Source organism: Anthonomus grandis, unplaced genomic scaffold (assembly GCF_022605725.1).
Source record: "Anthonomus grandis grandis unplaced genomic scaffold, icAntGran1.3 ctg00001061.1, whole genome shotgun sequence".
Lineage (NCBI taxonomy): Eukaryota > Metazoa > Arthropoda > Insecta > Coleoptera > Curculionidae > Anthonomus > Anthonomus grandis.
In genome coordinates, this window is record NW_026088666.1 from 1 (window position 1) to 14,036 (window position 14,036).

At 29.4% G+C, this 14,036-nt stretch overlaps 1 protein-coding gene and 1 long non-coding RNA gene across 7 annotated transcripts; one reads left to right on the forward strand and one right to left on the reverse strand.

The window, feature by feature from the left end:
• The first annotated feature begins 1,504 nt into the window (after positions 1-1,504).
• LOC126750022 (uncharacterized) lies at positions 1,505-3,844 on the forward strand. 2 transcript variants are annotated; one of them, XM_050459532.1, is made up of 3 exons: positions 1,505-1,744; positions 3,363-3,653; positions 3,709-3,844. In XM_050459532.1, exons 1-3 carry the CDS (start codon positions 1,608-1,610, stop codon positions 3,770-3,772), a joined length of 492 nt encoding a protein of 163 aa, XP_050315489.1. In that variant the 5' UTR covers positions 1,505-1,607; the 3' UTR covers positions 3,773-3,844. The 2 variants fall into 2 exon arrangements, 1 of the variants encoding a protein (XP_050315489.1); XR_007665555.1 differs by lacking the exon at positions 1,505-1,744 and adding an exon at positions 2,544-2,643.
• A 1,513-nt stretch (positions 3,845-5,357) lies between these two features.
• LOC126750021 (uncharacterized) lies at positions 5,358-13,263 on the reverse strand. 5 transcript variants are annotated; one of them, XR_007665552.1, is made up of 6 exons: positions 13,137-13,263; positions 11,411-11,582; positions 10,549-10,720; positions 10,033-10,204; positions 9,516-9,687; positions 5,358-5,383 (listed from the first exon to the last, which is right to left on the reverse strand). It is a non-coding gene; the product is annotated as an uncharacterized LOC126750021 (long non-coding RNA). The 5 variants fall into 5 exon arrangements; XR_007665550.1 differs by lacking the exon at positions 5,358-5,383 and adding an exon at positions 6,220-6,416; XR_007665553.1 differs by lacking the exon at positions 5,358-5,383 and adding an exon at positions 7,769-7,794.
• Positions 13,264-14,036: the final 773 nt, after the last annotated feature.

Consider the following 14,036-nt stretch of genomic DNA (forward strand, 5'->3'; position numbering starts at 1 on the left):
TTTTTTTTTTTTGAAAAAAAAAAACGGACGTCGAAAACGACTTTTTCAGGATTTTCAAAGTGCTCTCATTGCCTTAGTTCTGCTCAGATCCTGTTATAACCCGGTGTTTTCGTAATCTAGGTGATCAGAATAAGACGCTGGCATACTTAGTTTGACTTTGAAAAAATTCAATTTTTGGTGAAAAAATTCGATACGGGGGGGTATACCCGAAAAATGAAAAAACCCAAACTTTGAAGGTCGATATCTCGGCTTCTATGGGAGCTATTGGGAAAATTCCAACGGTTTTGTCTTAGTTTCGTCCTTCTGAATCCAACAAGACCATCCGCAAGGTCGTAGCTTCTACGAGAGCCGAGATATGGCATTTTTGTAGCCCATTTTTGGCCTCAAAAACGGACGTCGAAAACGACTTTTTCAGGATTTTCAAAGTGCTCTCATTCCCTTAGTTCTGCTCGGATCCTGGTATAACCCGGTGTTTTCGTAATCTAGGTGATCAGAATAAGACGCTGGTATACTTAGTTTGACTTTGAAAAAAATCAATTTTTGGTGAAAAAATTCGATACGGGGGGGTATACCCGAAAAATGAAAAAACCCAAACTTTGAAGGCTCATATCTCAGCTTCTATGGGAGCTATCGGAAAAATTCCATCGGTCTTGTCTTAGTTTCGGCATTTTAAATCCAACGAGACCATCCGCAAGATCGTAGCTTCTACGAGAGCCGAGATATGGCATTTTTGTAGCCCATTTTTGGCCTCAAAAACGGACGTCGAAAACGACTTTTTCAGGATTTTCAAAGTGCTCTCATTCCCTTAGTTCTGCTTGGATCCTGGTATAACTCGGTGTTTTCGTAATCTAGGTGATCAGAATAAGACGCTGGTATACTTAGTTTGACTTTGAAAAAAATCAATTTTTGGTGAAAAAATTCGATACGGGGGGGTATACCCGAAAAATGAAAAAACCCAAACTTTGAAGGCTCATATCTCAGCTTCTATGGGAGCTATCGGGAAGATTTTAACAGTGTTGTCTTAGTTTCGTCCTTCTGAATCCAACGAGACCATCCGCAAGGTCGTAGCTCTTACGATAGCCGAGATATGGCATTTTTGTAGCCCATTTTTGGCCTCAAAAACGAGGTCGAAAAAATACTCGATTTCTTAGTTCTGCTCAGATTCCCTTATAACCCGGTATTTTCGTGATCTACTTGATGAGAATAATCCGCTGTTATAGTTAGTTGGAATTCGAATAAAAAAAAATTATGAAAAAATTTGAAAGGGGGGGGGGTATATAATTTTTTACTGATAAACAGTGTGGGGCGGGTGGGGGATATGGGTTGACTCACTCGTTCACATGTGACCGTACCTTTTATTCTCCAGCTCTCTCTGCAGCGACCAGGACTAACTTCTCTTTCTAAAAATGACCGAAACAGTGGTGGGGGGCGTATGTGCAGACATGTAGCACACTTTGTCATGGATCGTCTCCTTTATGGGCCCAGTATTCGGTCGGACCTGATACCTTAGTGGACGGTAGTGGTCGCTTTCTTTACCTACTTGATCAAGGACAATGTAGAGTGCAAACAGGCGGTTTAAATAGAAAACCTATTGGAGATGATTTTGGATGTCCAGCTGGACCAGAGCTGCTGGGTGCGGAAGATCGGGGTATGCCCCGGAGAATTTGAATAAGGAGCTCGTGGTGCGGTACTGCAATCAGATACTGGGCATTTTAATGAACTGTTTGGATTATCACAATTTGGGGTAAGTTTCTTAACTTTTCTCAAAAATCTTTTATAATTCTGGTATTTCTTGTTTTACGATTAAATATCGTTCATTATGATTTGTTCTGTTTTTGATCGGAAATTCGGTGCAAAAATTTTTTTTTTAATATTACATCTATTTTTCGAGAAAATAAAGATAAACTGTTTAAAGGCTTTTTTCAATTTTCTGGAAAACTGTTAGACTTAAAAATCTTTTTTTTATTGAATCTGATGGGCATTGAGGTTCCAAACAACTTTTGTTAATACAATTTTTTTTCTGCAACCAATATTTTTCCCGAAAAAAAATAAAAACCGATTTTATGAGCAATTTTCCAGGGATAACCCTTTGCATTTTTGAGAAAGACTTTTTGCGTATAACTTTTTTTTGGTGCATTTTTCGAAAAGTTTTATATAAATTATATATTTTTTTAAAGTGTTTTAAATGGTCTATCGATTTGCCAAAAAAAAATATTTTTTTTTTCAATTTTTCAAAAATTTCAAAAACCTCCCATAACTCCTTTATTTTTCGTTTTACGGTTAAATGTTATTCTTTGTACTTTGTTCTACTTTTAATTTAAAACAAAAAGTGTCTATAAAAATTTTGAAAATTAAAAAAATTTATCAAACCCGTAGTTCTTTCTTAAATATATAATGTAGCGGAACGACCTCTAAATTTGCTATAGTTCGTTCTATTAGAATATCGGGCGTCTTAAATATTTTATTTATTTGTGGAAATGTATGACATTCTTTAAACCCTACATTTCTGCTCGGAGTATACTTAACACATCTCGTGAGAGTATCACACTTCGTTTACATTATTTAATAAAGAAGTATGGCGCTTTTGACTCCGTGGTTCCGTTAAAAGGTTTTAATCCGGGTTAGTGCTTTTATTATTAATAGGTAAGGTTACAACTGTCCTGTTTCTTGGCTAGCAATTTATGTTATCTATTTTGTTATTAAAAGGTGTTAAAACTAAGCCCATAACTGAGGTGAATTAACTGAGATTTCCCGACATAAGTGGTTTCTTTGACATACGAATCCTCTTTTCTTTCTCTCATCTCTCATCTCTCTTCTTTTCTCTCGCACTTTGGCTACTGCTACTTCTCTTCTCCTTCTTCTTCTTCCTCTTTTTTAAATGCCTGGACAAAATTATTGATTTTTTACAAGCAGTTGAGCCATAAGTTTCTTCTGCTTCTTATTTTTCTTCTTCTTCTTCTCCCTCTTCTTCTTTAAAAACCTCTAATACCTGGATTCCGTTTACATATACTTACTTTGAATAAATCTCTACCATAAGAATTACAAATAAAACATCTAATTTTGACAGTGACAATTTATTAATTGATTGATTTTATTGACCGGCAAGCTTTTCTGTGATTATCACAGACTTTGTTTCTGGTGATCAAATCTCAATATGGATTTTAATGAGTTTTTAGTCCACATTATCAATATTGTCCATTTTCTAAGTCAATTCAGTAAAAATTCCAGGATTTATTTCTTAATAAATAAATAGGACCCGAAGAAATAACTCGACAACGAGCTACTCAACTGTAGGTTCCTTGAAAGGTTCTACTCTTAATTTAATAATTTACAAAATGATCGACCTATTCTTCCTTATCTAGGAACGAAAGCGAGCTGATCCTGGAGTCCCTGCAATCCTTCTCGAAACTCCTGAACAGTTTGCCAGGGTTCAAATTCAGTTCCTTTCAAGTTACCGGAGCAGTGAGGATCAAGTTGCTATTCAGTCAAGAGGATCCAGGTCTAAGGAGATCCTCGATCCAGTTATTAGGAGATCTGGCAACATCCCTTGGCCAGGAGACCAATTTTGAGGCATTCAAGGATCGAGTGAGATCCAAGGGAACCTCATCACTTTACTCTTGCATCTATGCAATCCAGACGTGTATGTTGTCAAGGTATGACTTTTTCGGATCATTTTACTCACTTAACTCATGCATGGACCCCATTTAGGCCTCTAAAAGTACAATCCAGAAGGTTGGCCCTTATCTGGATTTTCCGGAGGTATACCGCATGATCCAGGAGTGTTTGGGCGACGACACCGACTTGATGTTCACGGATTTTATTAAGGAGTTAATTAAACGCATAGTAAGTAAATGGCAGCACCTTAAATGTAATATTCATGCAGTTTGTGATCTATTTTGAATTTAATTAGGGATTTATGGAATCTATGATATCAAGGTTACTTGGGGATCAAATCGAGGACGAGTTGGTTTAATGGTGGTGTCTAAGGGCCAATCCCGCCCTTGTCACCGGTTTGTTCTACGCCAAACTACTAAAGTTTCACTGGAAACTGTCTGCGATAAACTGATTAGACTGATGCAAGACGAGTCAGAACAAGTTAGGATTAAGGCAAGTCAAGCTATATCGTGTTTGTTTTTATAATTATTTATTTTTAATTTTTACAAAGGGGCACCTTGTACGTAATAATAAAAAACTAAAAAAATTGTAGTTTTTGAAAAAAAAAAGGAAATTTCGGTTTTTTACCATTAACATGTACTTTATAAGTTCGTAAATTTTGCATAACTTTTTTGGTATTTAAGATAGAGCTTTCATTTAAAAACTGTCAAGTACCTCTTGCAAAGCGACCCCTGGTACGTAATTATCAAAAACTGAAAAAATTATAATATTTAAAAAAAATCGAAATTTCGGTTTTTTACAATTAACATGTACTTTTTTAGATCGAAAATTTTGCATAACTTTTTTGTTATTAAAGATAGAGCTTTCATTTAAAAACTGCCAAGTACTCCTTTCAAAGGGGCATCTTGTACGTAATAATCAAAAACTAAAAAAATTGTAGTTTTTGAGAAAAATCGAAATTTCCGTTTTTTACAATTAACCTGTACTTTTTTAGATCGAAAATTTTGCATAACTTTTTTGTTATTAAAGATAGAGCTTTCATTTAAAAACTGCCAAGTACTCCTTTCAAAGGGGCATCTTGTACGTAATAATCAAAAACTGAAAAAATTATAGTTTTTGAGAAAAATTAAAATTTCGGTTTTTTACAATTAACAGGTACTATTTTAGATCGAAAATTTTGCATAACTTTTTTGTTATTAAAGATAGAGCTTTCATTTAAAAACTGCCAAGTACTTCTTGCAAATAGGCCCCTGGTACGTAATTATCAAAAACTGAAAAAATTATAATATTTGAAAAAAATCCAAATTTCGATTTTTTACAATTAACATGTACTTTTTTAGATCGAAAATTTTGCATAACTTTTTTGTTATTAAAGATAGAGCTTTCATTTAAAAACAGTCAAGTACTCCTAGTAAAGGGGCAATTTGCACATAATTATCAAAATCGAAAAAATTATAGTTTTTGAGAAAAATCGAAATTTTGGTTTTTTACAATTAACATGTACTTTTTTAGATCGATAATTTTGCATAACTTTTTTGTTATTAAAGATAGAGCTTTCATTTAAAAACAGTCAAGTACTCCTAGCAAAGGGGCACCTTGTACGTAATAATCAAAAACTAAAAAAATTGTAGTTTTTGAAAAAAATCGAAATTTCGGTTTTTTACAATTAACATGTACTTTTTTAGATCGAAAATTTTGCATAACTTTTTTGTTATTAAAGATAGAGCTTTTATTTAAAAACAGTCAAGTACTCCTAGTGAAGGGGCACCTTGCACATAATTATCAAAATTTAAAAATTTATAGTTTTTCAGAAAAATCGAAATTTTGGTTTTTTACAATTAACATGTACTTTTTTAGATCGAAAATTTTGCATAACTTTTTTGTTATTAAAGATAAAGCTTTCATTTAAAAACTGCCAAGCACTCCTGGCAAAGGGGCACCTTGCACATAATTATCAAAATTTAAAAATTTATAGTTTTTGATAAAAATCGAAATTTCGGTTTTTTACAATTAACATGTACTTTTTTAGATCGAAAATTTTGCATAACTTTTTTGTTATTAAAGATAAAGCTTTCATTTAAAAACTGCCAAGCACTCCTGGCAAAGGGGCACCTTGCACATAATTATTAAAATTGAAAAAATTATAGTTTTTGAAAAAAATCGAAATTTCGGTTTTTTACAATTAACATGTACTTTTTTAGATCGAAAATTTTGCATAACTTTTTTGTTATTAAAGATAGAGCTTTCATTTAAAAACTGCCAAGCACTCCTGGCAAAGGGGCACCTTGCACATAATTATTAAAATTGAAAAAATTATAGTTTTTGAGAAAAATCGAAATTTCGGTTTTTTACAATGAACATGTACTTTCTTAGATCGAAAATTTTGCATAACTTTTTTGTTATTAAAGATAGAGCTTTCATTTAAAAACTGCCAAGCACTCCTGGCAAAGGGGCACCTTGCACATAATTATCAAAATTTAAAAAATTATAGTTTTTGAGAAAAATTCGAAATTTCGGTTTTTTACAATTAACATGTACTTTTTTAGATCGAAAATTTTGCATAACTTTTTTGGTATTAAAGATAGAGCTTTCATTTAAAAACTGCCAAGCACTCCTGGCAAAGGGGCACCTTGCACATAATTATTAAAATTGAAAAATTTATAGTTTTTGAGAAAAATCGAAATTTCGGTTTTTTACAATTAACATGTACTTTTTTAGATCGAAAATTTTGCATAACTTTTTTGTTATTAAAGATAGAGCTTTCATTTAAAAACAGTCAAGTACTCCTAGTGAAGGGGCACCTTGCACATAATTATCAAAATTTAAAAAATTATAGTTTTTGAAAAAAATCGAAATTTCGGTTTTTTACAATTAACATGTACTTTTTTAGATCGAAAATTTTGCATAACTTTTTTGTTATTAAAGATAGAGCTTTCATTTAAAAAACAGTCAAATACACCTAGTAAAGGGGAATTTGCACATAATTATCAAAATTGAAAAAATTATAGTTTTCGAGAAAAATCGAACTTTCGGTTTTTTACAATTAACATGTACTTTTTTAGATCGAAAATTTTGCATTACTTTTTTGTTATTAAAGATAGAGCTTTTATTTAAAAACTGTCAAGTACTCCTTGCAAAGAAGCACCTTGTACGTAATAATCAAAAACTAAAAAAGTTGTAGTTTTTGAAAAAAATCGAACTTTCGGTTTTTTACAATTATCATGTACTTTTTTAGATCGAAAATTTTGCATAACTTTTTTGTTATTAAAGATAGAGCTTTCATTTAAAAACAGTCAAGTACTCCTAGTAAAGGGACAATTTGCACATAATTATCAAAATTGAAAAAATTATAGTTTTTGAGAAAAATCGAAATTTCGGTTTTTTACAATTAACATGTACTTTTTTAGATCGATAATTTTGCATAACTTTTTTGGTATTAAAGATAGAGCTTTCATTTAAAAACTGCCAAGCACTTCTGGCAAAGGGGCACCTTGCACATAATTATTAAAATTGAAAAATTTATAGTTTTTGAGAAAAATCGAAATTTCGGTTTTTTACAATTAACATGTACTTTTTTAGATCGATAATTTTGCATAACTTTTTTGTTATTAAAGATAGAGCTTTCATTTAAAAACTGCCAAGCACTCCTGGCAAAGGGGCACCTTGCACATAATTATCAAAATTTAAAAAATTATAGTTTTTGAGAAAAATTCGAAATTTCGGTTTTTTACAATTAACATGTACTTTTTTAGATCGAAAATTTTGCATAACTTTTTTGGTATTAAAGATAGAGCTTTCATTTAAAAACTGCCAAGCACTCCTGGCAAAGGGGCACCTTGCACATAATTATTAAAATTGAAAAATTTATAGTTTTTGAGAAAAATCGAAATTTCGGTTTTTTACAATTAACATGTACTTTTTTAGATCGAAAATTTTGCATAACTTTTTTGTTATTAAAGATAGAGCTTTCATTTAAAAACTGCCAAGCACTCCTGGCAAAGGGGCACCTTGCACATAATTATCAAAATTGGAAAAATAATAGTTTTTGAGAAAAACCGAAATTTCGATTTTTTACAATAAACGTGTACTTTTTTAGATGGAAAATTTTGCATAACTTTTTTGTTATTATAGATAGAGCTTTCATTTAAAAACAGTCAAGTACTCCTAGTGAAGGGGCACCTTGCACATAATTATCAAAATTGAAAAAATTATAGTTTTTGAGAAAAATCGAAATTTCGGTTTTTTACAATTAACATGTACTTTTTTAGATGGAAAATTTTGCATAACTTTTTTGTTATTAAAGATAGAGCTTTCATTTAAAAACTGCCAAGCACTCCTGGCAAAGGGGCACCTTGCACATAATTATCAAAATTTAAAAAATTATAGTTTTTGAGAAAAATTCGAAATTTCGGTTTTTTACAATTAACATGTACTTTTTTAGATCGAAAATTTTGCATAACTTTTTTGGTATTAAAGATAGAGCTTTCATTTAAAAACTGCCAAGCACTCCTGGCAAAGGGGCACCTTGCACATAATTATTAAAATTGAAAAATTTATAGTTTTTGAGAAAAATCGAAATTTCGGTTTTTTACAATTAACATGTACTTTTTTAGATCGAAAATTTTGCATAACTTTTTTGTTATTAAAGATAGAGCTTTCATTTAAAAACTGCCAAGCACTCCTGGCAAAGGGGCACCTTGCACATAATTATCAAAATTGGAAAGATAATAGTTTTTGAGAAAAACCGAAATTTCGATTTTTTACAATAAACGTGTACTTTTTTAGATGGAAAATTTTGCATAACTTTTTTGTTATTATAGATAGAGCTTTCATTTAAAAACAGTCAAGTACTCCTAGTGAAGGGGCACCTTGCACATAATTATCAAAATTGAAAAAATTATAGTTTTTGAGAAAAATCGAAATTTCGGTTTTTTACAATTAACATGTACTTTTTTAGATGGAAAATTTTGCATAACTTTTTTGTTATTAAAGATAGAGCTTTCATTTAAAAACTGCCAAGCACTCCTGGCAAAGGGGCACCTTGCACATAATTATCAAAATTGGAAAAATAATAGTTTTTGAGAAAAATCGAAATTTCGGTTTTTTACAATTAACATGTACTTTTTTAGATGGAAAATTTTGCATAACTTTTTTGTTATTAAAGATAGAGCTTTCATTTAAAAACTGCCAAGCACTCCTGGCAAAGGGGCACCTTGCACATAATTATCAAAATTGGAAAAATAATAGTTTTTGAGAAAAACCGAGATTTCGATTTTTTACAATAAACGTGTACTTTTTTAGATGGAAAATTTTGCATAACTTTTTTGTTATTAAAGATAGAGCTTTCATTTAAAAACTGCCAAGCACTCCTGGCAAAGGGGCACCTTGCACATAATTATCAAAATTGGAAAAATAATAGTTTTTGAGAAAAACCGAGATTTCGATTTTTTACAATAAACGTGTACTTTTTTAGATGGAAAATTTTGCATAACTTTTTTGTTTTTAAAGATAGAGCTTTCATTTAAAAACAGTCAAGTACTCCTAGTGAAGGGGCACCTTGCACATAATTATCAAAATTTAAAAAATTATAGTTTTTGAGAAAAATCGAAATTTCGGTTTTTTACAATTAACATGTTCTTTTTTAGAACGAAAATTTTGCATCACTTTTTTGTTATTAAAGATAGAGCTTTCATTTAAAAACTGTCAAGTACTCCTTGCAAAGGGACACCTTGCACATAATTATCAAAATTGAAAAAATTATAGTTTTTGAGAAAAATCGAAATTTCGGTTTTTTACAATTAACATGTACTTTTTTAGATCGAAAATTTTGCATAACTTTTTTGTTATTAAAGATAGAGCTTTCATTTAAAAACAGTCAAGTACTCCTCGCAAAGGGGCACCTTGCACATAATTATCAAAATTGAAAAAATTATAGTTTTTGAGAAAAATCGAAATTTCGGTTTTTTACAATTAACATGTACTTTTTTAGATCGAAAATTTTGCATAACTTTTTTGTTATTAAAGATAGAGCTTTCATTTAAAAACAGTCAAGTACTCCTAGTGAAGGGGCACCTTGCACATAATTATCAAAATTTAAAAAATTATAGTTTTTGAGAAAAATCGAAATTTCGGTTTTTTTACAATTAACATGTACTTTTTTAGATCGAAAATTTTGCATAACTTTTTTGTTATTAAAGATAGAGCTTTCATTTAAAAACAGTCAAGTACTCCTAGTGAAGGGGCACCTTGCACATAATTATCAAAATTTAAAAAATTATAGTTTTTGAGAAAAATCGAAATTTCGGTTTTTTACAATTAACATGTTCTTTTTTAGAACGAAAATTTTGCATCACTTTTTTGTTATTAAAGATAGAGCTTTCATTTAAAAACTGTCAAGTACTCCTTGCAAAGGGACACCTTGCACATAATTATCAAAATTGAAAAAATTATAGTTTTTGAGAAAAATCGAAATTTCGGTTTTTTACAATTAACATGTACTTTTTTAGATCGAAAATTTTGCATAACTTTTTTGTTATTAAAGATAGAGCTTTCATTTAAAAACAGTCAAGTACTCCTAGTGAAGGGGCACCTTGCACATAATTATCAAAATTTAAAAAATTATAGTTTTTGAGAAAAATCGAAATTTCGGTTTTTTACAATTAACATGTACTTTTTTAGATCGAAAATTTTGCATAACTTTTTTGTTATTAAAGATAGGGCTTTCATTTAAAAACTGTCAAGTACTCCTTGCAAAGGGGCACCTTGTACGTAATAACTAAAAACTAAAAAAATTGTAGTTTTTGAAAAAAATCGAAATTTCAATTTTTTACAATTTACATGTACTTTTTTAGATCAAAATTTTGCATAACTTTTTTGTTATTAATGATACATCTTTCATTTAAAAACAGTTAAGTACTCCTAGCGAAGGGGCACCTTGCACATAATTATCAAAATTGAAAAAATTATAGTTTTTGAGAAAAATCGAAATTTCGGTTTTTTACAATTAACATGTACTTTTTTAGATCGAAAATTTTGCATAACTTTTTTGTTATTAAAGATAGAGCTTTCATTTAAAAACAGTCAAGTACTCCTAGTGAAGGGGCACCTTGCACATAATTATCAAAATTTAAAAAATTATAGTTTTTGAGAAAAATCGAAATTTCGGTTTTTTACAATTAACATGTTCTTTTTTAGAACGAAAATTTTGCATCACTTTTTTGTTATTAAAGATAGAGCTTTCATTTAAAAACTGTCAAGTACTTCTTGCAAAGGGACACCTTGTACGTAATAACCAAAAACTAAAAAAATTGTAGTTTTTGAAAAAAATCGAAATTTCGGTTTTTTACAATTAACATGTACTTTTTTAGATCGAAAATTTTGCATAACTTTTTTATTATTAAAGATAAAGCTTTCATTTAAAAACTGTCAAGCACTCCTCGCAAAGGGGCACCTTGCACATAATTATGAAAATTGAAAAACATATAGTTTTTGAGAAAAATCGAAATTTCGGTTTTTTACAATTAACATGTACTTTTTTAGATCGAAAATTTTGCATAACTTTTTTGTTATTAAAGATAGGGCTTTCATTTAAAAACTGTCAAGTACTCCTTGCAAAGGGGCACCTTGTACGTAATAACTAAAAACTAAAAAAATTGTAGTTTTTGAAAAAAAATCGAAATTTCAATTTTTTACAATTTACATGTACTTTTTTAGATCAAAATTTTGCATAACTTTTTTGTTATTAATGATAGATCTTTCATTTAAAAACAGTTTAGTACTCCTAGCGAAGGGGCACCTTGCACATAATTATCAAAATTGAAAAAATTATAGTTTTTGAGAAAAATCGAAATTTCGGTTTTTTACAATTAACATGTACTTTTTTAGATCGAAAATTTTGCATAACTTTTTTGTTATTAAAGATAGAGCTTTCATTTAAAAACAGTCAAGTACTCCTAGTGAAGGGGCACCTTGCACATAATTATCAAAAGTTAAAAAATTATAGTTTTTGAGAAAAATCGAAATTTCGGTTTTTTACAATTAACATGTACTTTTTTAGATCGAAAATTTTGCATAACTTTTTTGTTATTAACGATAAAGCTTTCATTTAAAAACTGCCAAGCACTCCTAGTGAAGGGGCACCTTGCACATAATTATCAAAATTGGAAAAATAATAGTTTTTGAGAAAAACCGAAATTTCGATTTTTTACAATAAACGTGTACTTTTTTAGATCGAAAATTTTGCATAACTTTTTTGTTATTAAAGATAGAGCTTTCATTTAAAAACTGCCAAGCACTCCTAGTGAAGGGGCACCTTGCACATAATTATCAAAATTGGAAAAATAATAGTTTTTGAAAAAAATCGAAATTTCGGTTTTTTACAATTAACATGTACTTTTTTAGATCGAAAATTTTGCATAACTTTTTTATTATTAAAGATATAAAGCTTTCATTTAAAAACTGCCAAGTACTCCTGGCAAAGGGGCATCTTGCACATAATTATCAAAAACTAAAAAAATTATAGTTTTTTGAGAAAAATCGAAATTTCGTTTTTTACCATTAACATGTACTTTTTTTAGATCGAAAATTTTGCATAACTTTTTTGTTTTTAAAGATAGAGCTTTCATTTAAAAACAGTCAAGTACTCCTAGTGAAGGGGCACCTTGCACATAATTATCAAAATTTAAAAAAATTATAGTTTTTGAGAAAAATCGAAATTTCGGTTTTTTACAATTAACATGTACTTTTTTAGATCGAAAATTTTGCATAACTTTTTTGTTATTAACGATAAAGCTTTCATTTAAAAACTGCCAAGCACTCCTGGCAAAGGGGCACCTTGCACATAATTATCAAAATTGGAAAAATAATAGTTTTTGAGAAAAACCGAAATTTCGATTTTTTACAATAAACGTGTACTTTTTTAGATCGAAAATTTTGCATAACTTTTTTGTTATTAAAGATAGAGCTTTCATTTAAAAACTGCCAAGCACTCCTGGCAAAGGGGCACCTTGCACATAATTATCAAAATTGGAAAAATAATAGTTTTTGAGAAAAACCGAAATCTCGATTTTTTACAATAAACGTGTACTTTTTTAGATGGAAAATTTTGCATAACTTTTTTGTTATTAAAGATAGAGCTTTCATTTAAAAACAGTCAAGTACTCCTAGTAAAGGGGCACCTTGCACATAATTATCTTAATTGAAAAAATTATAGTTTTTGAGAAAAATCGAAATTTCGGTTTTTTACAATTAACATGTACTTTTTTAGATCGAAAATTTTCCATAACTTTTTTGTTATTAAAGATAGAGCTTTCATTTAAAAACAGTCAAGTACTCCTAGTGAAGGGGCAACTTGCACATAATTATCAAAATTTAAAAAATTATAGTTTTTGAGAAAAATCGAAATTTCTGTTTTTTTACAATTAACATGTACTTTTTTAGATCGAAAATTTTGCATAACTTTTTTGTTTTTAAAGATAGAGCTTTCATTTAAAAACAGTCAAGTACTCCTAGTGAAGGGGCACCTTGCACATAATTATCAAAATTTAAAAAATTATAGTTTTTGAGAAAAATCGAAATTTCGGTTTTTTACAATTAACATGTACTTTTTTAGATCGAAAATTTTGCATAACTTTTTTGTTATTAAAGATAGGGCTTTCATTTAAAAACTGTCAAGTACTCCTTGCAAAGGGGCACCTTGTACGTAATAACTAAAAACTAAAAAAATTGTAGTTTTTGAAAAAAATCGAAATTTCAATTTTTTACAATTTACATGTACTTTTTTAGATCAAAATTTTGCATAACTTTTTTGTTATTAATGATAGATCTTTCATTTAAAAACAGTTTAGTACTCCTAGCGAAGGGGCACCTTGCACATAATTATCAAAATTGAAAAAATTATAATTTTTGAGAAAAATCGAAATTTCGGTTTTTTTACAATTAACATGTACTTTTTTTAGATCGAAAATTTTGCATAACTTTTTTGTTATTAAAGATAGAGCTTTCATTTAAAAACAGTCAAGTACTCCTAGTGAAGGGGCACCTTGCACATAATTATCAAAATTTAAAAAATTATAGTTTTTGAGAAAAATCGAAATTTCGGTTTTTTTACAATTAACATGTACTTTTTTAGATCGAAAATTTTGCATAACTTTTTTGTTATTAAAGATAAAGCTTTCATTTAAAAACTGCCAAGCACTTCTGGCAAAAGGGACACCTTGCACATAATTATCAAAAACTAAAAAAATTATAGTTTTTGAGGAAAAATCGAAATTTCGTTTTTTTACCATTAACATGTACTTTTTTAGATCGAAAATTTTGCATAACTTTTTTGTTATTAAAGATAGAGCTTTCATTTAAAAAACTGCCAAGTACTCCTAGCAAAGGGGCACCTTCCACATACATATCAAAAAATAAAAAAATTG

Coding starts and splice junctions, on each gene's coding strand:
- LOC126750022 (XM_050459532.1), top strand. CDS start 1,608: ATGTCCAGCTGGACCAGAGCTGCTGGGTGCGGAAGATCGGGGTATGCC. Junction 1,745..3,362: donor TTGGATTATCACAATTTGGG/GTAAGTTTCTTA, acceptor TTCCTTATCTAG/GAACGAAAGCGAGCTGATCC. Junction 3,654..3,708: donor CAGACGTGTATGTTGTCAAG/GTATGACTTTTT, acceptor GACCCCATTTAG/GCCTCTAAAAGTACAATCCA.